This window comes from Numida meleagris, chromosome 1, assembly GCF_002078875.1.
Source record: "Numida meleagris isolate 19003 breed g44 Domestic line chromosome 1, NumMel1.0, whole genome shotgun sequence".
In the NCBI taxonomy this organism is placed as follows: Eukaryota; Metazoa; Chordata; class Aves; order Galliformes; family Numididae; genus Numida; species Numida meleagris.
This window is the reverse complement of record NC_034409.1, coordinates 133,565,432-133,590,484: the sequence shown is the minus strand read 5'-3', so window position 1 is coordinate 133,590,484 and position 25,053 is coordinate 133,565,432. Positions and strand designations below refer to the sequence as shown.

Below are 25,053 nucleotides of genomic sequence, written 5' to 3'. Positions count from 1 at the left end.
CTCTTTCTCAGAACATTGCCTTTTTGTGCTGGCAGAGAAAACCTTCTTTTGATCGATTTAGGGCAGTGAATTGTCTTCACTTTATTACTTACTCTTTGCCTTTAGCACTTAAAAGCTGCAGACATGGATTGGGGCTGTATTTTACAAGACAGGGGCAAAAACACGTGAAAGTTTGTCTCCGTTCTTACCAACATTTTTCCTGATTCTGCGAATGGTTGCTGTCAGTGTTGTCTGCAGGCTCCCAGAGTGGTAGACAGTGCTATGGAGAAGGAAGGGCTGAGAGAACTGAGGTTGTTCAGCCTGGAGATGAGGCTCTGGCAAGGCCTTGTTACAGCCTTTCAGTACTTAAAAGGGAGCCTATTAAAAAAAAAAAAATATGGATCATATGAATATGATTTATTACACGTTCTGATAGTGACAGAACAAGGGGGAATGTTTTTAAACTAAAAGAGGAAAGATTTAGATTATTTACTAGGAGGAAATTCTTTACCCAGAGGGCAGTGAGACACTAGCGCAGGCTGCCCAGAGAAGCTGTGAATGCCCCATCCCTGGAGGTGTTCAAGGCCAGGCTGGATGGGACCCTGCGCAGCCTAATCTATTAGGAGATGTCCCTTCCCACAGCATGGGGTTGGAACTAAGACATCTTTAATGTCCCTTCCAACCAAACCATTCTATGATTAGGGCCAGGAAAGTGAAGAGATGCCAGCACTGGATCCGTACAGGCTCTCAGGGAATGCAAGCAAGCAGGTGGGCATGCTAAGGAACAGTGGGCAGATCCCAGCTACTCCTTGCAACAGCCAGGAGGGATTCTGCACCCACAGCTGCTCAGTTGCCACTAGGTAGTGGTAAAGGAGAAATAAAGTTTCAGACATCTTCCTGAGAAGGTGGATGGCGAGAGAATGCACGTTGTTGATGATTTGAAGGAGCTGGCAACCTGCAGTGCTCCCCCTGTGCTTCCTTCTCCTTGCAGGGGCAAACCATTTCCCTTCCCCTCTCCCTCATTTTCCCCAGGAGAATCACATTCTTCTGAGCGGAGCATGCAAAAGATAGGCTTTTTAATAAAATCAGCAGTATGTCAAAGAACTGTCTATTGGCTGGAAGCCAAAGATGACATAGCAAGCATTTGAAATCCTAGTAAATAATTTTATTAAAATCTTGCGAATTTCACTTGTTGAAGAATTGCAGGAAGGGAATGGACACTGATTAACTTCAGACTTCAAAGTCAATATTCAAATTGAGAATTCTTCCTCTGGAGGAAAAGGCATGTCAGCGACCTCTGCCAACTGTCTTACTAAGAAGTGTATTTTCTATTCCTCGGATTCATCCATAGTATCCTATAAATCTAAAAATACAAGGACTTAGATTCTATTGTCTCTTATGATGGTTAAAATTAGCACCAAATGCTAATTCCACCGATGTATCCTATGAGGATTAGACCAAAATATTATCCTGTTATTTCAGCTTCTATAGCAAAACCAGCTAATGCAGCTGTCTCACAGGCTAGCCAACTCTCGCTCACATCTCACCTCAGTTTCTCACTGTTGTAATGCTGTCAGAGCTTTCAGAGACCCTAATTTTTTTTGTTCTACTTTCCACCTTGTAAAGTCCTTTGTACTTTGTAGGGAGTGAATGGCAAGCTCTGGGCAGGAAGATTGGCTATACTTTATGCTCACAGCATGTAGGCAGTAATGACTGCACAAAGGGTAAAGCTATGGAGAAGCCAACCAGCAACCTTGATCTGACGCTATTCCTTATGCTGGTTCCATGATGGTAGTTCTCAGAGATCCTGTTTCTCTGCAAAGTTTCCAGTCAGGTAAAATTCATGTTCTAGTGGTTAGGATCAGGTTACAAACAGCTGTATCTCCCACAGAAGAGATTTCTGTTGATCTTGTCATAGTTCAAACTAATATTGCCCTAAGCCAGACATAAAACAGTACCAGAATGGGGAGAGGGAGAGGAGAAGAAGAAAAGGAAAAAAAAAAACCACCCTTAAGTGCAAATACCACTATATTTTGTTTTGTGAAGCCAAACAAAACATCCCAGCTAGTATAGGTTAGCTTATCATCAGCGTAGTCATGTTAAGTATTAAAATATACACACATTAAAAAAGGGAGAAAAAGCATTCCAGTCCAGGAAACTTTGGTTTTGGGATTGTATTTGTAATGTAAAAAGGGCTCAACTGACTTCATGCTCCAGTTTGGCAGACCTTCTTCCAGGGTGAAACTTCTCATTCAAGCTTTTAGCCTTGAGCAAAGAAGTCTGTAGAAGACATGTTATTTGTAAGTGTGTGAGAATACAAGAATGAAATATTAACAACAATACTTTTCTAAATGCTCTCTTACAGTTATGTTGCTAACATAAACAAATAGGAGTTGGCTTGAGATAGAGCTGAGAAATTGGGAACAATTTATTTACCATTGTTCTTTTTTAGAGTTTTAAAACAAGAGCCTGCATGCCTGCTTTCTGGAACAAATGTAACAATACAGACTAGAGCCTAATAAAAAAGTAAGTAATAAAAAGCAAAGCATAACTCAGTGCATATAGGACTTGTCTTATTGGATCATACAGTAGAAATGTACTCTATGGATGTGAGGTTTACTGCTATATTGAGGTCGAGATATTCAGCGTATCTCAGAAATATTATTGCGTTGGAGTGGAAAAAAAGTTCTCAAACCATTTCTGCTTGGAACAGTTTGTGAGTTTGGGGTTTCATGGCACTGTTGACACAGACCCTTTTGTAACTGTGCTCTCTGTTCATGTGTGCACTAGTATAAACATTTTCATCTTTCAGGAAGCAATTCAGATTGCCCTTTTTCAGTGCAATTACTGCTCTGTTAAGTTCAAGTAATATAGCATCTAAAAACATTTATGGAGCAAAGAAAAGATGTCTTTTATTCTAACCTTGCCAAGAGCAGAAATAAAATGAGCTGTTGTGCTCGCGGTGTAGAACTGCGTGAGGATTTGTAACATCCTATTTCTTGTGGTTTAGTCCTGTGTACAGCATGAGATTTGTGTGATTTAATGAGGCTGTGATTCGTTTATCCTGTCAAGCTTTAAATAAAACACCCTCAAAGCACTTCCTTCCTTTTTTGAATTATGTGTTTCTGCAAGTACAGTATCAAAAGCTGTCCCTCAGAAATAGTGGGGAGAAACCAAATACAGTTATATATGCTGGCTTGACTTTTTCCCTTATGTTTTATAGGACACTGAGTAAACCATCCATTTCTCTTTGTCTCTCTGTCTTGTTTCAGGCTGCAAGAAATTGATGCCATCATGTTCAGTTACACATGACATCTGTATATTGGCATGGGCTGATCCTAAACTGTGGTTTTGCAGGAGAAAGGGATTAAAACCTCCTGTGGGCAGGGAAGAATCAGTCCCACAGAAACCAGGCTGTGCTGAAGACAGGCGGCAACTCCTGGTTCTGCTTGCAGTCTTTGGGCACCAACCCTGCTTGTAGTTTGGAGCATCCCTGCATGGTCTGGGAAGCAACCTTCACAGAGTGGAAGAGGGGAAAATATGTGCATCTGTTCTAGATTCTAATCCATTGTGAAGCTCAGTCCCATGGGCTGGGAGGGAGCAAGGGTCCTGCTGCTCACCCAGATCTCACAGTTCTTACAGGAGCATGCTGGCCATCTATTGTTGGGAGACATAGGGCAGGGTATCCTGGGACAGAGCCTCTCCCACAGGAGGGGGACTCACCTGGTGGGATTTATGGATTCTGACAGGAGGAAATTTTTCCTTCCAGTTCTCACTCCTTGGTGCTGAGGTACCCCAGCTTTCCTGCCCTCTGCACAACTGGACTTCCTTCCTGCCCACCCTGACTTCTCTCTCTCCCTTCTTCTTCCTTCCTTTCTTCTGTGTGCTCACTTTCTCATGCACCATTCCTTGACAATAAAAGTAAATACCTTAACAAGGTGCATGGGAGTGAATGGAAGATGAGAAACGAAGTGGTGGCCATCAATCTGATGGCTCTGTTTCTACACCGCTCTTCTATCTCCAGCCAGCTTGCTCTTTCCTGCAAATACACAGCATTAAGCTTCTCAAGAGCCTGATGCTAATCAGATCCTCTGGGAATGAGTGTAGTTCCAGTACTACTTGCAGTTTGTTGGGGAAGAGAGGTGGGCAGAGATGCACAGGTGTAGTGCAGGGATAAACATGGGCTGCTTTATGGCCTGGTCCTGTCATGGAAGCAGGCACTGATGACATGTGGTGCAGTGTAAAGCAGCCTTGAGCCTTTGCATCTTGCTGTGAACAAAGCCAGGGCACTGCAAAGGTCTCGTAAGAGCAAACGGCAAAAATAGAGCTCAGAAGTAGGTAAGACTGAGTATATGTAGTACATGGATACATGAGGGGCTCCTGGAAAGGCAGATGGAGTAGGTGCAAGGTATGAGAATTGCTTCTTTTCTTTGTATGATTCATTGCTTTGTATGATACTTCTACCACTTTTTAGTTTTTGAGGAGCCCAGAAGTGATTCACTGCAAAGTTGTTCTGAGTGTTACATGCGGGGACATGTAGTTCATTTCTATATAAACCTTTAGTTATGATACCAAGACTGTGGTCAGCTCATAAGCAGTCCATAAAAGACAAAGATATGGTGTTTTCGCTCCTTCAGCAGTGTTGAATCTCAGTGTGTATTGGAGAATGAGAAAAGGTGTGAGAGGTTGGGTGGATGGAGGTTGACCTGTGCGGTGCAGTCAGTCCCTGCAGTGCCAGGTCTTCTATGGCTTTTGATGATGTGATGTTAATTGACATTGGCAGTGGCAAAGCCTGCAAGTGAGGCTAAGATTGAGCGCAGGTATTTCTACTTCCCTCTTGTCAAACCACAGTCGCGTACATGTATGTGGTCTTTGGGCTGTGCTGACGGTGCTGTGGCCAGTAGGAAAGTGATAGCTGGCCCCAGTGCCAGGCAGTTTGAACTTGATGATGGAGCATGGAGGGAGGGTATCAGGGGCACAGAAGATAGCTTTGACCTCCCACTAAAACCTGGAGATTTACACTTCTAAGCCCCCGTGCTCCTACAGAATAATCTGGGACACGTTCCTTGGCAGAAACCCCACTGAGCATTTCTCCAGCTGCTGGGTTGCCAGCTCGAGTGAATTTTACTGCAAGTGTCACTATGTTTGGTAACTATCTTACAGCCTGAGCTACTGGAAATGGGTCATTAGTAACAAATGAAAAAAAAACCTGCCCCCCATCCCCTTTTACCTTGAAACCCTTGGTTTTGTCTGAGAACCTGAAGAAGGCACCCTGTCTGCATACGTCCATCCCCAGGAGCAAACAAAAACCTGAGACTCTGCTTTCCAGATGCCCCAACTTGGGATGCTTGACTTGCGTTAAGTGAATGACTCAGGTTGTCAATACTACCATTTGTGTACCTCCCAGAGAATCTCCCCTAAGAAGAAGATAAACAGATATATTAAAAAGGCACTGAGCAATGTTGAAAAGAAAAAGAAAAAATCTTAAGTTGTTTCGATATTTCTTGTTCGTTTCAGAAGATGTTTTCTTAAGTTGCCACAAGTAATACACAATGCAGGTTGACTCTGCTGAATATAACGCTGAAGGAAACAGCCAGATTTATTGGGACTAACAAGGAAGTTGTCCAAAAGGGATTCATTAATTAGGAGGCCTCATCACAGCCAATAAGACAAGTGCCTGGGCCATCAAGTGACTAATATACATCTTTTGGCAGTCACCACTCCCCACAGGCTTGCCTGTCTGTTGCTGCCTACTGTACAGCTTGAACCACAGATATGATGTGATAATGCTAAAACCGATTTGGTATTTCCCACAGGAGAGGATGAGCATGCCTCCCCACCCTGGCAATGCAGCCTCCAGCTGTCTTGCCCTGTGCCAGCGGTTTCTTAATACCCTGGAATTAGCTGACTAAGAGATGAAGCGGACTAAAGGAGCATTTGCTATCTGTTCAGGCTGACGAAGTCTTCCATCAAATAAACCCCTGTCTGATTCTCAGCCCTCTGGGAATAGTTGCCCACAGCTAACATTTGCTACCCCAAATAACCCCGAGGTGACCTTCTCACTGCAAAGCTGCAGCCAAGAAAAACCCTGTTTAACATAACAGTGCGCAGCTTAGAACGTCAACTTGAACCATTCTGACCCCTGAGCCGCTGGGGTCTGTACAAATTAATTTAACAATAGACACTGTTGAAAGGGAGGAATGTTTCAAAGGAATAAAAAAAATCTCCCTCATCCATCTCTTCTCATTTAAGAAATAGTCAGGAGGCCCACTTCAGAATAATCAGGAGTGCTCCTTGTTGCCAAACAATGGGCCATATAGTGGGAGTGGGGAATGCATTGGTATCTTGCATCTTAGTGTGGGGAAATTTCCCGTAAGTTGGTTCTGCTTTTGCAAAATTGGCCTTCAGTTTCCACTGGGGAGGTGGCTTCATTTCCTGGGATACTTTGAATGTGCTCTTGCTATTTGCCTTTATTTTTCATAGCTGCCGCCAGTACTTGTATTAAGCGAATACATAGCTCTCCTCTTTCACTGTACTGATTTGTACCTTATGGAATCGTTAAGGTTGGAAAAGACCTTTCAGATCACCTAGTCCAACCGCCAGCCCATCCCCATCATGCCCACTGACAATGCTCCTCAGTGCCACATCCACATGGTTCTTGAACACCTCCAGGGACAGTGACTCCACCCCCTCCCTGGGCAGCCTGTGCCAGTGCCTCACCACTCTTTCTGTGAAGAAATGTTTCCTAATACCCAACCTGAACCTCCTCTGGTGCACCTTGAGGCCATTAGCTCTCATCCTATCACTGTTACCTGGGAGAAGAGGCCAACCTCCACCTCTCCACAATCCCCAGGGAGTTGTGGAGAGCTGTACCTTGCCTCATACTTTCCAAGGCTTCCATGCAAACAATCTGGGTAGGAAGAACATCTCTGTCCATATGGTAATTTGAGCCTAAATCATCTGGTGATTGAAAGACCTATCATATACGAGATAATAACAAAATGGTATCTTTACCCTCTGGGGCTAATAGGTGCATCATTACTTCTGCTGAATGAGAACCTGGCTTGGGTTAAGTTGTGGGCTTGGGGAAAGTGCAGGCTTGTTCCTCTGGTCTTCTTTAGCATAAACTTTGACTTTAGCATTGCCATTTGGTTTAGTGGGCGTAGTGGTGATGGTTTGATGGTTGGATTAGATGATCATAGTAGTCTGTTCCAACCTTAATGATTGTATGTTGTTCATAAGCAGGGAGTATTATTAAGGCAGGGGTGGTGAAGTTGGATACATGAAGCAATGTGAATGATAATTGAAAAATTTGTGTAGATTTGCATTGGTAACTTGAAAGCTGTTCGATGAGTGCAGATGAGAGAGATGGAAGCATATTCCTGATTGAGCCGGTGGACTTCAGTAACTGCGCTCATGAGACCACCTGTTTTTCTTCATTCAGCCCACATCGTTCATTAAGCTTGTCATTTCTGGCTTGCCACCCAAACGTTTGCTCCTTGTAGCGGAGATGCACTGCCTTCATGTGCATACCCAACACACGCCACAGGCGGTGCTGTGGGAGATTCCCCACAGAGGGGTCTGCCACCAGCGAGGGGAAACGTGAGGAGGGGCTGCCCTCTGCTCCGAAGGCAGTGACTGTGAGGTGTGAGAAACCCCAGGAGCTGAAGGGGAGCTGACTCAGTGTGCTGTGCAGAGGGAGATAAGATAAACTGATATTTCTTTGGGCTTACAGCAGCTTTCCACTCGCAGCCTTCAAGATCCTGTGAGGTTGCAGGGGTCCTCTTGCAACTAATACAGTAATGACCTTGAATTTGCTTCCAGCTCAGCTGTACTGCTGGAGGACAAGGCTTTTCTTGTGAGCAAAAAATATTAAAGCAGCACAGAGATTTGCCTGCATAGCTCCAGTCTTCAAGAGATTTGAGTATCCTTTCTGAGGCCCCACTTGCAACAAGGGATTGTAGATAAGCTTCTGCAGTAGCTAATGGGTAAAGTTTCCTGATTTATTCTTACTGGTGTCTCTCCTTTCTCCTTTTATTCACAGCATTGACAAATATAGTGGTGTATGCTGATATTTTCATTTATGAAGATGATTTTTTACTGTGTAATAAATGTAATCCTATGCATGCTCCCACGTGCATGCTAACCAATGCAAGCGTGCTCTATGGCTGTCCGCTTATTAGGCAAAAAATCTTTTGCCTCGATTTAAAAATAATTAATAATGCTACTCATTACTTTCTCAGATTGTAACCTGAATATCAAATGGTGGAGTACAAACTAATTCTTTGTGCTGCAGCAGCCTGCTGCATGGAGCACACGTTATCTCAGGTGATTAGAACCTTACATATTTTCACACCTGAATTAAGACTAAACCCTTTCTTACCAGTTTCTGGTGGTGAGATAAAACAAAACTTGGAAGACCTGCAAAAACCATGAGGTTTTGTTAACGTTTATGTTTAACCTGTGGTTAGACTTTTTGCGTGAGTCAGTGGAAGGTATTAGTGACTTCTTCCTTTGTCGCTTCTACTTCCTGCAAGCTTGTCTGTTAGAAAGATTCTGCAAGATGCTTCCTTTGCAGATCCGGTGAGAAATGTGTATTCAGCAGGAGAAACATCTGACTGAGCACAGAGCAACTTACACAGCGGTTTGGAAGCCACGTGTTGAAAAGTGCTGGGGAAACACAGCAGGGAAAATGATAAAAAGGGATGAAAGCAGTTCAGACAGGCGAAGAATGCCGCTTTAAAAATGCAAAACATCTGAACGCTGATGAGTGGGCTGGTCGCAATAACTTCAGGGCAGACTGAAGTTGCACACAGTCATATGCTGTGAGTGGGCTCCCACAGGACATCGCCTGGAGTGATTTAAAATTGGAAGCGGGGGGGGGGGAATTGTCGAGGTCCTGCAGGGAATGATCTTGCAGCAGCAGCAGCAGAATGCAGCTAGGAAATGGGTCACTTGGAGTAATAGCTTTTTCTTTCCATGTGGTTCCTGTGAGCTGAGCCAAACGTGTGCGGAGCACAGGGTTATCATACTCATGAATGTTTTTTTTCAGCATATTGGGAATTAAATTTAGTCACTCGAGTGTGACACTGAATCCTCTCTTTGGACAATGCTATCAGTCCCAAAGTTAGCTTGCTTTTTTTTTTTTTTTTCCCCCAACGTTCTAAAATTCTACTTGATTTTTAAAATAGCCCGTGTTAGAAACATGATGCTGTGGCCTCGCATTCCAGAGGTGACCCCTCTGGAGAAATGCTGAAGTATCCTTGCTCATACCACCTGTAGTCTGTTCTCGCCTCTGCATTGTGGTAGGCGATCTCCTGGATAAAGGGACCCGTTATTATTTTTTTTCTATAAAAAGCAACCTTTAACAGGCATTCCCTCAGCTCCCTACCCCTGCCAAACCAGTGTATTGGGACAAATGGTGCTGTTCATAGCACGGCAGCTCTGTGCACAGCGGTGTTACACAAGATGGCAGAGGTGTGGAGCAAGAATAAGGAGCAGAGCTGAGGATGCCTCGCCCCAGCATCACTGCCCATTTCTTTTCGATGTGAGAACACAGCCTTCATTCTAAGCTTGACACTCAGCTATGACATACTTTAGCAGCTTGAGGAAAGGTGGCAGTGTACAGTGACTGTGTGTTTGGTCCCTCCTGGCTGTGAGGTGTAACCAGCCAAGGTGTTAGCAGAGGTGTGTGAAGTTGTGTGCGGTGTTCGGATGGGGTTTGATGTGATGCGGGCTCCTGCAGTACAGGCTGCTGATGAAATCCCCGTCTCCATTTCGCTGTTTCTGACCACAGCTGTCTGGCAGGAGTGGCTGTTAAGTGACACCATTCAGTGGGCATTGAAGCAAATGGCGTTAGGAACAAAACTCCAGAAAAAGGGGCTTATTTTTAAACCGGATCAGTTAAGCGATATGTCACTAAGTAGTACATGGAGTTAGCTAGACTGCAGTGTTAAAAGTGAAGCTGACGATGAGTATGGTGCAGGGGGGGGAATTATAAGGATTACGGCAAGGGAGGAGCAGACTTCCTTCAGCCGTTTTTGCCACCAAAGCCCACAAACACCACTCCATTACACAAGTGGGTTTGTGTAAGGGCATGGTGTGTGTGATGGTCCAGCAATGCATTAGTTTATTTCCCTTGGAACAAAGCCCCCATGCTCAGACTTGATCTCATTTTGGACAACACAACCCTCCATTAATACACAAGCTGTCTAAAATCCCCGGTATTAGTGGAGCACAGATTTCCAAGTCTAGGTCTGACATTCCTTTGCCACCCTCCTTATGTAAATCTCCATTATTGTCCTAAAGGCATGTATTTAGCTGGAGGTGCCAGTCATCACCCTGTTTGGAAAACACTAACTCTTCAAGCCTTGATGTGCGGAACTCCTTCATATCACTTCAGGGCATGCACGTCATCCAAGCAGAGCATCCGCATCCAAACAGCACTTTGCTTATTCGACTGCAATCCTGAGCTGCACTCCCCAGCAAAGGATTTGGCTCACTGAGGCTGTGTCGATTCAGAGCAGCTAAGGAAAAGAAAAGGCTCCGGAACTGCTGGCGCGGTGCTCTCCCCTGCTCCCCTCTGATATCCACAGAGTACCGTGTCTCTTCAGTGGGCAGGAGAGGACTGTCCAGATGAGTTTGTGCTCCCTGCCTGGTGCAAAAGAGCAGACAGTTTATATTCTCCCCACTATGCATGCAGCCAGGCACGGGTTTTGCTTTTGCTTTTCTTATGGTATGCTCTATTCAACAGAAGCAGGCAGGCACATGATCTCCCTGAAGGCAAGATCCAGTGTTACTGTAGAAACTGGCCACCAGCTTCTTTTGTAGCTAGCAGCTGTCACTGTGTGGTTACAGCCAAAGCCTGTCACTCCTACAGTGTCTGCAGGCTCTGGAGTTTGTTCCTGCATCTGAGTGCTCCGTGCTGCATCTTAGAGATTAATTCTGCACCTTCTATCAAAGCTTGTTAAGTTGTTTCTGAATTGCATCTATTTTTAGAGCCATTCCCGATTAATATTTGATGTTCTTTACAGGTGTCATTTTCCTTCGCCAATACTTCAAGGCACAGAGGAGCTGGTAAAGGCATTGCCATGAAACCTAACTTGAAGCAATGGAAACAACTCATGCTGTTTGGAATCTTTGCTTGGGGTCTGCTTTTTCTGGTGATCTTCATCTATTTCACAGACAGCAACAGTGCTGAGCCGGTTCCCAGTTCCTTTTCTTACATTGAAACGAAGAGGCTTCTGCCCCTGCAGGGCAAGCAGAGAGTCATCATGGGAGCCATACATGATCCATCATTCTCTGAAGCCATTGATGGGAATGAGGTACTCCTTAATGAAGATCTTTTAGATACATTTAAATCAGACACTGGAAGCATTAAGAAATGGACTGATTTGGAAGATGCCTTTAGAAGCGAAGATGAGTTTTTTCCATCCCAGATAGGACGAAAATCAAAAAGTGCTTTCTACCAAGTGAATGATGATTATTTATTTGCTGCTGGTCAGCCTATGTCACACAACAGCTTTCAAGAGATAGCAAAATTCATCTCAGCCGATGAGGATAATCCAAAAGAAAATATTTTACAGAACAACTGGAGTCGTCAGAGAAGAATGAGGAGAAGGAGCGCAAAGCACAGGAGAAGCCAGATGCTTGATGAATCTGATGACTGGGATGGGCTGTATTCTACAATGTCGAAATCCTTTCTTTACAAGCTTTGGAAAGGAGATGTCTCTTCCAAGATGCTAAACCCTCGACTGCAGAAGGCGATGAAAGACTATTTGAGCACTAATAAGCATGGGGTGCGGTTCAAAGGGAAACGAAACTCGAAGCTGACAGGCGACCAGCTTTTCTGTGAGCTAAAAGAAAGGGTGAATGTGAAAACAATAGATGGCAAGGAAGCTCCCTTCTCCACTCTTGGATGGGAGAAGCACGTTCCTCAGATTCCACTGGGCAAATTGTATACACATGGCTTTGGGAGCTGTGCCGTAGTTATGTCTGCTGGTGCGATACTGAACTCCTCTCTAGGGGATGAAATAGGTGGGTGAAATGCATCTGTTCATGTGCGTATGTATGTACACACGCGTATTCACGTTTGTCTTTCAAAACATTAGTACGTCTCAAGTATTGGCCTCTAAAGGTCTGGTTAATCTCTCTTACCAGCATTATGTGAGTGTGAGCATACAGGCTGCAGTGAAGCTGTTCCCTTCCAGAACAATGTAACTGAAAGGAAAATCCGGCCTGAAGTCCTAATTTGATTTAACGAAAACAATGATGCCTTTTTGTCATACTACAGCTTGGTAGTATAAAGGAGGCACTGGTTTCATCAGATTTGCCGTATTTGACACTTTGCTGCAAAGTGTGTTTATTTCTTCAGCAGATTAGAGCCACTTTCAGCTTTTATTCCAAAAAGCTGTGTTGTACCTGTCTGTATTTTGGGGTGACTCATCAGGAAACTGCTTGTGGCATTACTGTTCCAGTCTAAACTTTGTTTCCATGCCAAGAAGCAATTGAGCATAATCTTAGTCTCCTGCGTGTTTACAGCTCACAGGCAAATAGAATTCAGACCCTTCAGTAACTTCATGCTCCAAGATCAAGTCTGCTGACCTCTTTTCTAAGTGTGAATTTAAATGAGTTCAAGTATCTCTTCCCATTGTTTCTCCATTGCTGCACTGAGTCATTGAGATGTCAACATTATACAATTCCCCACTTAAAGCTGAGGGTTTTGTGATGCCTATTCAAAAAAGAATCATGGAGCCATAAAACTAACCCAGGTCAGTTTTTGTTTTCCCTTTTTTTGTTGTTGGCTTTTTTTTTCCCCAAAAATGAGTGTTACTAGTTGTATTAACATCTCAGTAGTTCATTTTAGTGCTACATGTGTAGTATGCCAAGAGCTCTGGAAGAAGGATGAAATGGATGTCTCAGGCTTGCTTCTGGAGCACGAAGAATTATCTCCTGTAGCTCTGTAGAAACCTTTTGATGTGCGCTGTAATCCTCCCATCTTCCAGGATTTCACATTCCAATACCTGCTTCATCGCACTGTATCAACTCTTTGACACAGATGGGTTTCCTTTAAGTCTTTGGGATATTTTAGAGCTGCTATCATTATCAAACTACTCTAATAAGCTTCCAGCACAACCCAGGTGCCCTGCTGTCCTACAGCAAAAGTCAAAAGTGAAACTAGGGTAACCCATAGTTTCACTGATTTAGAAATTGGTGAGGTGAGGTAGCTTGGCAGGCCATCCCTTCTCCAGTGTGTTATTGTAGACTGAAACAAAATTTTCTTTTATCAGTGTTTCCCACTGCATCCAGTTTACACCAGTACAAATCAGTGATGTACTGGAGAATCCATAGCACACTGTGACTTGCATTATGGCAGCATGCATCGTGGCCTGTGTGTGCTGGGTGCAGCCCAGATGTGGGATTTGGGACCCTTTTGCTCCCTTGTTTCCATTCCCTCATCAAAACTCAGGGCACAGAAAGCTTGTGCCTTTCGCTGCAGAAGAACTGTTGATTTAATTGGAAATTATTCTCTGATGCTGCCTAAAAGGAAGAGATGCTGCTTTGTAAGGCCTACGCTGACATTTTACATCTCCTCCTGCCTACTTGACAGGAAAGCGTGTGGGGCAACATGATTCACAAAAGATTTTTGTAAGTGTTGTGCAGGCTGTGAGCAGGTACTATTGACTGAGCAGAGAATTCAGATCCGAACTGTGTGGACCTGACTGACTGCCATCAGGCACGCAGGTCCTTGTGGTCACTGTGACTCTTTGGAAGTGTCCTCACTGTCCAGAGAGGCATGGCAAAGGCTGTGTCATTAGGGAGCGGGGAAAAATACCTCATGTGTGAATTCTGGTTTGGGGGCCATGTGTTGTACAGCCTTGTTTGATGAAGTTGCAGTACGCAAAGGCTCTTACTGTTTACCCTCCTGAAAGAAAAATAGGTGTAAGAAAGGAGCAGCACAGGGTCATTCTCTCCATAGGCCTTTAGCTCCCTCTTCTGTGTTCCTATTAGAAATGCAGACAAAAATATTAATGTTTTCTTTTGCATCCCTTACCCCACATTTCTTTTCTAATGAAACTAAGCATGGGAATACATGCGATACAGTAAATACTCCCAACGTGATCATGCTACTAAATGGGAGACCCAATTATTTTGGCATAATCAGAAGGTAACTGGGTTATGTGATCTAACCTCTAACTTTTTGCAACTTCGAAATAGTTACCTTCGACTACTTACTAAGATTAAAATCACTTAATTTAAAAGCAATTATTATCAATGTTTGGCTGCACCCTGGTCAAATATTTTCTGGTGAGGGAAATGTTTTTTTCATCTTGATATGAAAAAACAGAGTGAACAATCTTGGAAATGCAGTGCACTGTGTCTGAGTTAAATTGTGAACCATACAGTTCCCATTTCCTAAACCAGTTCCCAGCTCTCACTCAAAAGAATGACAAAAGGTTGTCCAAATTTATTTATATTTTAAATTCCTAAGCAGATTTCAGGTATAAAGGGCTTCTGTTTTTCTTTTCCATCTCCAGAAATGTGGAGTAATTGCCACTTCTATTGACTTAGTGTCTACTAACTTCTCCACAATCAAGATAATTATGTTTAGGCAGATGAAGGTTAGGTGTTGGGGACATGTGTGTGGCTCCTGCATGGGGACATGGAAGAAGTCTCCACTCCTTAGTATCTCCTGAGATGCTGGGCTTAGTGAACATTTGGCAAAATCTCTCATTTCAGATACAACATGTTCAGGGAAACAAATATGGTAGAGACTGGGCTGCTGACTTCATGTCATACAGTATTTTCTTGTCTGGAGTACAGGAAGTGCTGAGTGAAGTTGGGAAGGGATTGAGGATGAGAGTTGAATAGGGTCAGACCTGAACTTCCAAGAAGCATGTTGATCATCTTTGGAAACTTCTGCCTACTCCATTTTTGGGCTACAGGTGACCACGTTTAAAGTGACTAGAGATAAACAGCTCTGTAAACAACCTGTGCATTTAAGGCACTGTGTATCCATTTTGGCCTGAATTGTACTCTCTGCTTCAGCTGCTAGATGGGATAAAAGTGAACCAGATAAGGGGAATATTGACAAAGTCATTGCGTTTCAGGAAAATGGGCATCATCTCACTCCTTTTGTGCTCTGGTATCTCCTTAAAAGATACAGTAGATGGGTGATAATCTTTTATCCAGCAGAGGATCACACACAGTACCTACCCTTGACCCATACTTAATGTATAGCTGCTTTCTGTTCTGCATGACTCTGACTTTCACAGTTAATCTGTTAGGCCTTTGCTACCAAGGATTCTTAGGTTTCTGTGTGTGAGAAGATCTGTGGATTGAATTCCTTGGTTATACTCTTTAAGACCTGTACCAACCCTGAGAATAAGTACATTTGATTAATAGGTTTGGGGTGGTCTGTAGATTTTTCAGCTTACAGTTGAGCATTGTTACTCATTTGAATGTGCAATCAAATACTCTTTCAATTAACATACTTCTGCATGGAGTAATTTTTTCTAAATTTTACAGTGGACTGTGTGTACTGGATGTGCTGATAACCTTTCTTGTGAATTTTGTCAAATAGAAATGTTTAAGTGTTGAAAGCTAAATTTACAAATGATGTTTTTTTTTTTTCCAGTGAATGTTAATAATGGTAATAACATATGGCAGATGCAAGAGGATTTTTGTTTGCTCATAGCAGAATGTTTGTCATCCTTAGAGTACCAAGATCAGGAGAAATGTGCAAGTTTTACATTAGTTGAGATCATTTCTTTTAATTTAATGTTCTGTCTTATTATGAAATATAAAAATGACCCCTTTATTTATGCTCCCAGATTCTCATGATGCTGTTCTTAGATTTAATTCTGCTCCAACACGTGGCTATGAAAAAGATGTTGGAAATAAAACAACAATGCGAATCATTAACTCTCAGGTAAGATCTTCCTTTTGTAAATTCAAGTCAGTGTCACTTCTGTATGATCCAACATTAAATTAATGACTTGTGAGAAAATGTTGAGTAGTCTTGGAAACAGCTAGTGATTTAACAGTCATGATATAGAACAGGTAAAAGTTCTCCCTTACAGTGATGTTGACACGCACTGTCAGTTTAGAGTGATTGCGGTAGTAACTTGATACCTGTATTCCAAGGAGTTGGTGTGTAGAGCATCTCATGTGTCCTGCACCTCTGCAGGCTCTGCAGAGTGCCACAGTCCCCTGTAACAAAGACGTTTGTCACAGCACTTCCAGGATCTTTATAAAACCTGATCTGTGGGGATTCCAAAGCTCTTTTCTTCTATTCTCCTGTTCCCCAATTATTTCCTCTCTGAAAGGTGAAAAGGATGAGAACTGATTTGTCTGAATATGTAACTTTAGGCAAGTCATTGTTCTTTAAATATTTGCAGTGATCTAGTGAAAAACTTCTGTATCCACTGGATGTTACACCTGAGATGAGTTTGTTCATCTGAATGGAAACAGAAAATGAGATTTTCAGCACATTACTGTCAATAAATGAAGCGTGCATTGAGCTATAGTGACACCTTATGGTTGTATTTTTTTTTAATTTTGAAAAAAACGTTGCCTGAACTCTGATCTTGGACAAACTAAACATCTTTCATCTTTATGAAATGCAGCCGAAATGTAATAACAGAATTACTGTGGGCTTTATGAAATACTGATATGGTGAGTTTACTTAGTGCCAGTGTATGTTTACTGAGTGCCAGTGGTATGGCTGGCCACACAGTATTTTGTGTACATACTGATTCTTGCTGAAGAATACGAAGTCTTACTCTGGGTTTAGTGCTGATATCAATGTAATGGAGAATGCTGATCTACATTGATCTTAGTATCATTTATTTTAACTATGTTGTTTTTTTATTCCCCAACTGTTCTTTATTTTGCTTTTGGTTACTTTGTGCCAAAATGTCCTGGTTATCGACCATGCCTGAACCCGTGTCCCAAAGGAAGAAGGATGGGTTAGCAACCTGATTTAGTTGCCTAGTCTAACTAGGGACCCTACAGCAAAAGAGAAAAGTGCCTGCGGAGAGTGATTTGAGCTTTGTTTCTCTGGATTCAGCTCAGGCAGATTCCTCACAAACATTTGTATTCCCACCACCTTTCTGCTCCTACAGAGAGGTCAGAAGCCATCCAGGATGCTCTGGCTTCCTGCTGAGAGACTGGCTTTTCCCTGCCAGGAGAGAAATCTGCACAGGTCACTTACCAATACTGAAGATGTGTAATCCATACCGGTTTTCTGACCCTCCTTCTCTCCTTACTGTAGGAAATTTCTTCATTCAATTGATTAAAAGGCTGTTGTGGCCCTCTCCTTCCCTCATGTTCCCTGCTATGAAAACCCAAAGGATGTGAAGGAAGCCAGTGCAGCCACAACACATATTGTTATTCCAGAGGAAATTCATCTCATACATATGAATGCAGGCTCACTAAGAGTGAAATTTCTGTGGACAGCACCTCTGAAGGACTCTTGCTTGCTGAAAGGCAAGGGAGAGCTCCTTTGTGCGATAGCTGTAGAACTGAGCTTTAAAAAGCTTGACCTTTTGGTCTGTTTACTCCGTGCTCTCAAGAAAGAAGTTTATGTTCCCAGGCAAAAACTGATCTCAGAGATGGAGTTAGGGATGCTGATGGCAGCAAGACTAATTCTGTTCTTATTGTATTGTAGAAGGCTGATGCAAAGTCATTAAGCTCAAAGTTTATGGTAGAAAGAATATTGCTATGGCAACAATATTATTTTTCTGAAGAAAAATATGCATAATCAAATATGGCTCATTGGATCCTAAAGGGAAATGAAAATTAGTATGAATTTGTCTGGAATGTTGATTAGTTTAACAGCTGGAGCCAAATTCATGCTACATCAACCAATGCAGAAATCATTCAGTTCAGTCCTTCCATTGGATTGGGTGCACCAGGGCTCAGAGAGATCTGGTTAGACATGGAGAATCTGGGTAAGAAGAAGCCAGCAGAAATGGAAGGGAAACTTCCATTAGGGTGGGAGGATCAAGCAGAGTACTAGAAGATGTGGGAGGGAGCTATGAGAGTGCAGTAGATTAGAGCTACATCACAGTTACTTCAAAAAATAGTGCTATCACACGTCTATTCCTGGAATTCTTTTTCTAGGTATACGAGCCTGTACTGTCACGGATTAATTTGCCTTTTCAGAGGTACTTCACATGAGACCGTGCTGCTGTTGAAATGAGAAAACAACCAATGAGGGGGAATAAAAGAAAAATACAAAGACAAGAGTATTCTTCAGGGCTGCAGCTCTTCAAAGAAAGCTAGTCTATGTCCAAAAAGAGGATCCTGCTGGCAGTATGAAATACCATAGCTTTCATTGTAATGTTCCAGAACACACAGTAATGTTGATATACAATTATGCAGATTCTCAAGTGGTCTCATCCCATCACAGATGGAGAGTAATTCAGAGTACTGCTACTTCAAACTGTCATAGTGCTGTTTATGGCAAGGCTCTTTATATATATGTGTGTGTGTATATATATGTAAACAACCCTGCTTTTGTATATTATATATAAAAGGGCCTATGTATACTTATTTTTTTTTATGGAACAGGTTACTTAAAAACAACCAGAATTAAACTAGAACAAAGAGCAGAGTGGGGAGCACTTTCTATTTTAGAGAAGGGTTTTGCCCTTTTTCTGGGTCCCGTTTGCTTTTAACTGCAATTTTTTTGCATGTGTATTTGCAGATTCTCACCAACCCAAACCATCACTTTGTCGACAGCTCCTTGTACAAAGATGTTATCTTAGTAGCCTGGGATCCTGCCCCCTACTCTGCAAATCTGAATGTGGTAAGATGTCTGCTTAGTCCTTTCTTCCTAATCAGTCCCAAAACACTGGGCAAAATTTGTATCTTTAGTAGTGCTGTCTCCGTTTCTCACTTAACACAGTGAACCTCGAAGTCTTTCTCTGAGGAGCCCAGTCCACAACTTATGCATGAACTGGTCAAAATGAGTTTATTGGTTAAAAGCTTTTTTTGTAGCCAGCACTTGTACTGGAGTGGGTTGCTCTGAGATACTAGGATAGATGAATGTTGGCGATTTTTTTCAGTAAAATACCGCTATTTTCATGTAGCAGTGAATTTTCTGTGTATTTTCGAAGGAGGGATATTGCTAGATCTTAGAAGGAGGTTTTATCGAGAAAGGTGACAAATTGCATCCTTCTTTTCCCACTTTCCCAGACAAAATACAGCACCTCAATGGCAATCTCTCTTGGTGCCTTCCCTGTGTCCCAGGTCTCCCCCTACCAGTTTCCCGTTGCATCTGCTCCCCCACAGCCATCTGTACTCCTCAGTGAGAGCAGCCAGCATCCATCTGGTTGTCACTTGGAGAGCCTCTGCCTAGGCAAGTGCTGCAGCTCCAGTGGACCAGTTGATCTGATGGTTCTTGGCAGGGGGAGCGGGGAGCTGAGCAGGCTGCAAGTAGGAAGAAACCTTCATCTGCTCAACTCCCATAGCAACAGATGCCAGAAGCTGCCTGTTTCTTGCACAGGCTGCCACAAGACTGCTTCACGTGCTGATGTTTAATGTGCCTTGTGGGCCTGAGTGGGAGTTGGGGTTGGCCTGTCCTGCTGCACTCAGTTGCTTATTGGATGTCTCTGTGTGAAGAAAGGCAGAAGAATGGCGTAGACTGAGGATTTATAGGACAAATGTTCACCAATGCAAGCTGCCTTCATAGAATCAGTGAACGGCTTGGATTGGAATGGGCCTCACAGCCCACCCAGTCCCAACCCCTGCCATGGGGAGGGCTGCTCCCCACCAGCTCAGGCTGCCCAGGGCCTCATTCAACCTGGCCTTGAGCGCCTCCAGGGCGTTCAAGCTCATTCCCATTGTTTCTTATGTAGCAGTCAAAATACATTGGATAATATAAGATTAAAAAAAAGTTCTTGCTTTATATTTCCCAGTGGTATAAGAAGCCGGACTACAATCTGTTCACTCCCTATGTACAGCATCGCAGGAAGAATCCAAACCAGCCTTTTTACATTCTCCATCCAAAGTTTATATGGCAGCTCTGGGACATCATTCAGGAGAACACTAAAGAGAAGATACAGCCCAACCCTCCTTCTTCAGGTTTTATTGGTAGGTGCATCAAGGATGGGCCCAGTCTATGTTAGATAAAAACAAAACTTTATATGTGTACATTTCATGAGAATCTCATCCATGTGCATGTATTTTTTGTTCTTGATCCAAACAGAAACAATGACTATCCAAACTACACACAATGTGAAGTATAAAATAGTTGAGTGAGTTTAATGTTCTGCTTTCTTGCTCTTCATATCCATAGTATGCATATCATATTTCTAAAATACATACCTATGAGAAATTTGTATTACCCCATATTAATTTCTCTATTGATAACCAACTCAATTCTGAAGTTCTTTGTTGGGATCATAGAGCAGAGGTGCACCAGACCATTTGCGAAAGCATGCAGCACATCATGCAGTGAGGATTGAGTTGCTGATACAGTCTGACAGACCAGACTGTATTTTATTTCCAGATCAAGGAATGGAATTTCCCATGCAGTGTCACAGCTTTCAGTGTCCAGTCTGTAAGTGGCTGAAGCATCCCCTTTCTTCTTACTCTCAAAGGGACAGAATTTCACCATATTTTTCCATCATTTGTTAGTATTTCTTGGGGGACAATTTGGCACTGAGGCCACAGTTCATACAGCATAAAGTCATATATCAGAGCATCATCTGGCATGTAATAAGTCCTTATTGTGAATGTCAAAAGGATGCATATAGTCAGAGTAGCAAAACGGAGTCAGGTTCTTCTTTACTCATGCATCTAGAGGCACAGGAAGCAGTAGAACTCCAAATACCATTTTCTGCCTTGGAAACTTGTCTTTTCCTGCTTGATATTTTGATACTGGTCTGTGTACTTGCTACAGTCAGAAGATATTTATCATTCTTTTCACTTGAATCTGAAAGCAATGATGCATGACATTTCATCAGCCGTGGGAAAACCATTTCTGAGCACTCATAATGGGCTTCTTATGCAGTAGCGGCATCCCATGATTTTGTGGAGCTCACCAAGGGCCATAGGTAGAGTGCTGAGGCTCTGTGTGGAATAACATAACGGTGCCTGAGAAGTGTCCATCGATGTCCTGAGTGGGCTGTGCTTGTCTGGAGCACGAGTGGAAAGAAAAGGCCTGTGTGGGGGGAGGATGGCTTTGCAGTGGGTTACTTCTTGAAGTGAGATTTTTGGTGCCTGAGTGTAGAAATTCATAAGGAGAAGTCTGCTCATGTGGAATGATCTCATCAGCAGCATTCACATTTTGCAAAAGCAATTCTTGGAGTAATGAAGTTGTTGATAAAAATAGGATAACAGCTGCTGATCATAAGAATAGTGAAGAGGATCATTGTGCTGTCACTCTGTACTCTCCGCCACGTATAAGAAATACTTCAAAAGCTTTCTTTGAAGAAACATGATTTAATTTCACTGTAAGAATAAAACAGTGATCTTCAACCCCAAATCTAAATTTTCCTGACAAAAATATACCACAAGCAGAGAATGCTTGGAAAATATTAAACCATTAAAGAAGCAAAAACATTGGCAACAAAAGCTGCACAGTTACATGTACTGTGTGTGTGCAGATGTAGATTAGGCTATTCACCTGTTTTATTTATAAGAATGCCTATTATTTATTTATAATATATTCATATAACTTTATTTATATGATTCTTGACCGAAGAAAGTGCTTAGATATTTTAGTAATGCTATTATTAGCTTCAAGAAAATAAGGCAGTAAGACAAGCTCTCTGGGAGTCATACCCACCTCATTTGATAACTACGTGCTATTTTGATAGATGCATTTTAAATATGTCACTAGGGAGAGGCTTCCTATTTTAGAAACCTTATTGAATAGATGTCAATGCATTGCACGTGTAATATAATAAAAACTGGGAAAGAGCATGGGAACTGCAACTATATCTTTTCAAAGGGCAAGACAAAGCATAAAGCATATAATGCAGCTTGGCAGAAATCTGAAAAGTCGTGTTGGTCTTCATGTCAGGTATCTCTCAACAACTCATGCAGCAAATATCCATTTGGAACTGAAGCTGGCAGATACAACTGAGCGCACCTGTACAGAACACGTGTTCTGACTATCAAGCTTCTTCCTACTTATTAGTCCCATTTTACAACATTGGATAAATTGTAGAAGTTAAAAAGTGGATGCATCAGGAATGTCAGGAACATTTTAGGGTGATCTTGGAGAGTTACTTTAGCAATTACATCTTCAACCTGAAATTTATGTCCATTTCTGCTGTTAAGCGTTATTTACAAGAAACTGATTCTTCCCAAAAGGAAGATTTGGGATGGAAAGTGTTCTCATGGTGTTTCTCTGCAGCACTGAGTCACTCATCCTTCAGCAGTGAAGAGAATCTTTTAACATTCAAGAGATTCAGGAGAATCTTTTAACATTGTTAAATAGCTATGTTAAAGTACTTAAGTAACAATAATATTAATCTTTTTGGAAAAGGGGGCAGTGGTTCATTTGTGGGGAAGAGGTAGTCTTGTACATACTGTGACTTGAGTGGGAAGAGTCGGAACCTTTTACCTGGTGTCTACACTCCATAGGAGCTGAAGAGGACAAACTTTGTTCTTATTTTGGGTTATGGGTTGTGCTATTTCAGCATAACTCTGTCCTGGAGCCACAGTCTCCTCCAGACTCTACCTGTATTAGCTGAGTGCCGGCGTGTTGCTGAGTTGAGGCATCTGCACTGCAATAGGTCAAGGCTGAGTTGAGGGAAGCACAGTGCACATCTCTGCTGGAGGGGAGGGGAGAGGAGAAACTGTGGGGAGGGGCATGGTACAGAGCAGGACTGGATGTGCTCTACAGGCTACACAGAAAATAAGGCACAAGTCTGGAATGCTTTGATTATATCACATTTTATGTACATTCTCATACAGATTTAAATCTTGCAGTAATTGCGTATGTCACTGCTTCTAGTCACTTCTGAAATGCTAACATATAACACATATACTATGGAGGTTTTATTAAAATCAGGTGAAATAAATACTACCCAATACACATCAACTTCATCCAGTTTCTACGGCATCAGGCTGTAGCATGCAGATGTTCCTGCTTTCAGTTTTCTTCCAAGCGAGGTGTCACCTTGCAGCAACCCATCCATCACTGATGCCTTTCTGCACCTTAACAGTGCCACATGCAGACAAATATCTGACTGCAGCCTTTTCCATTGAATTTGCTATTGGTTTAACACTGCTTGCTGTCCAGCTTAATGATAGCTATAGGTTCAGGACATCATTGAAAATGGACTGAACTCATTGGCTGTCAAACAGCAGCCAGTTTGTCGTGTGTTACTTCTAGGGGTATACCATCTTTGTATGGCACAGACAAGTCATCCTTTAGTGGAGCTGTCTCAAGGGCTTTGAATAATGACCAAGAACACAGATTTGTTGTCGGATTTTTTTTGTTTTGGTTTGTTTTTCTGGAGAGAGTTCTCCAAGGGAAAAGAAATCTTATATTTTGATCTGGGAGTCTTTTCTGGCTTGTTTTCTGAGACACTGATGAAGACTTTCCCTAGCTTGTTACTTTGTCTTATGTGGCTTGTCATATCTTAGCTAGCGTCATTCCTCGTTATAAATTATTTGCTCTTTGTGTCCCTAATCTAATCCTAGATTAGCTTTGAAAATCCTTCCCTGAATATTTTTGCATTGTTTTTGCAGCTGCCACCTTCATGCTCGTAAACAAAATGCTGCCTAGTGTTCTCATCATCTTGCGTTAGCCCTAGGCAACAAGTTGCCTTGGTGACTTTTTGCAGTTAGCAACACTGGTTCACACTTGGTTGAAAATTGGGTTTGTTAAACTAATATTGATATGTTTACATCCAATTCTGGACTGTGAACTGCTGCCTTTTTTTTCAGACATGATGAAGTGTAGGAGTCCAGCCACCAAACCTCAGATTTGGATTCCACTGGAAAATCCTAAACTGGTAGTTGGAAAAACATCACTGTTATTAGGGAAAGATTTTGCCCTACCTTTTGGCAACTGGAGTACATGATATCTGTTCACTATTAATATGGATATCCTGCAAAGGCACAACATTCATCACGGTCAAATTGAGCCTGATGGTGTGTAAACCATCAGTCTTCATGTTTACCATTCTGCTGTATGTGAGCTATTCATTCCTATACCTTCCCTGGTAGCCTATTATAAACAACCTAAATTTGACCTGCTATTCTTATCACCTGAAGCCCAAGACTAAATAAAACTGCTTCCTCAACTTTCTCAGGACCAGTGTTCTGTGCCCACTGCGTGGGTTTGTACATTAGCATTCTGAAAGCTATGGTGTTGTGGGCTTTTTTTTTTTTTTAATAATGTCTAGCTTATATACAGTTTTTGTAATGAAGACCTTTGTTTATTAGCTGAATTTTGCATGAATTCCTGCTTTCTGTAGCCCAATGGTACACTTTGCTAACCCACCTCTTCAAAGGTGATTTTACCTGAAATTCACATTTATACACCTGTCACTTTTTTTGCAGCAGCTTATGTCTTTTTGACTGTGTTATTCTATTGTTTTTTTAACTTCCAAATCAGAACATGGTCTGTGTAGGTTTCTACATTTTATGTTGTCTGCGTAAGTGCTACTCTTTCTATGTGATATAACTTGTAGCTTAAATAATGAACCACTGAACACAAAATGATTCCTAAGCCCAGGTTAATTTATTGCTAGGCAAAGGAAGAGGCTTATTTGAGGCTTTACAGTTCACATTACAGATTCAAAACAGTTCTGCATCATTAATAGTTGATAACATTATTTTAATCTTTATGTGCATGCATTGAGACAGTTGTACAAGCAAGACTACCATTACACTGCAACAGTAGCAGTTCACTATATGACTAAGAGCTTAAATTTAAAATAGCTTCAGAGAGTTTTGGAATAGAAGAGTACAGCTCATTTCCAGCTCTGCTTTGAAAAACGCACTTCCATGAACTGAAGGAAACAATTCAACTTAGTAAGAGTTGCCTTTATTACTGTTACTTAATCAGCTGTTTGTCAGTGGTTGGTTAAGGAACAGAATGGT

General features: G+C 42.2%; 1 protein-coding gene and 1 long non-coding RNA gene across 3 annotated transcripts in view; one reads left to right on the top strand and one right to left on the bottom strand.

The window, feature by feature from the left end:
• Positions 1 to 25,053, top strand: part of ST6GAL2 (ST6 beta-galactoside alpha-2,6-sialyltransferase 2) — a 51,512-nt gene that overhangs the window by 14,151 nt on the left and 12,308 nt on the right. Inside the window, exons 2-5 of the mRNA XM_021414160.1 lie at positions 11,013 to 12,015; positions 15,813 to 15,910; positions 18,692 to 18,793; positions 19,905 to 20,079. Of these exons, the coding sequence (XP_021269835.1) occupies positions 11,070 to 12,015; positions 15,813 to 15,910; positions 18,692 to 18,793; positions 19,905 to 20,079 (1,321 nt within the window). The 5' untranslated portion in view covers positions 11,013 to 11,069. The remainder of the gene's footprint in view (positions 1 to 11,012; positions 12,016 to 15,812; positions 15,911 to 18,691; positions 18,794 to 19,904; positions 20,080 to 25,053) is intronic.
• On the bottom strand, positions 2,074 to 5,564 carry LOC110407013. 2 transcript variants are annotated; one of them, XR_002443681.1, is made up of 3 exons: positions 3,354 to 5,564; positions 2,902 to 2,991; positions 2,074 to 2,259 (listed from the first exon to the last, which is right to left on the bottom strand). It is a non-coding gene; the product is annotated as an uncharacterized LOC110407013 (long non-coding RNA). The 2 variants fall into 2 exon arrangements; XR_002443682.1 differs by having other exon boundaries at positions 3,450 to 5,564.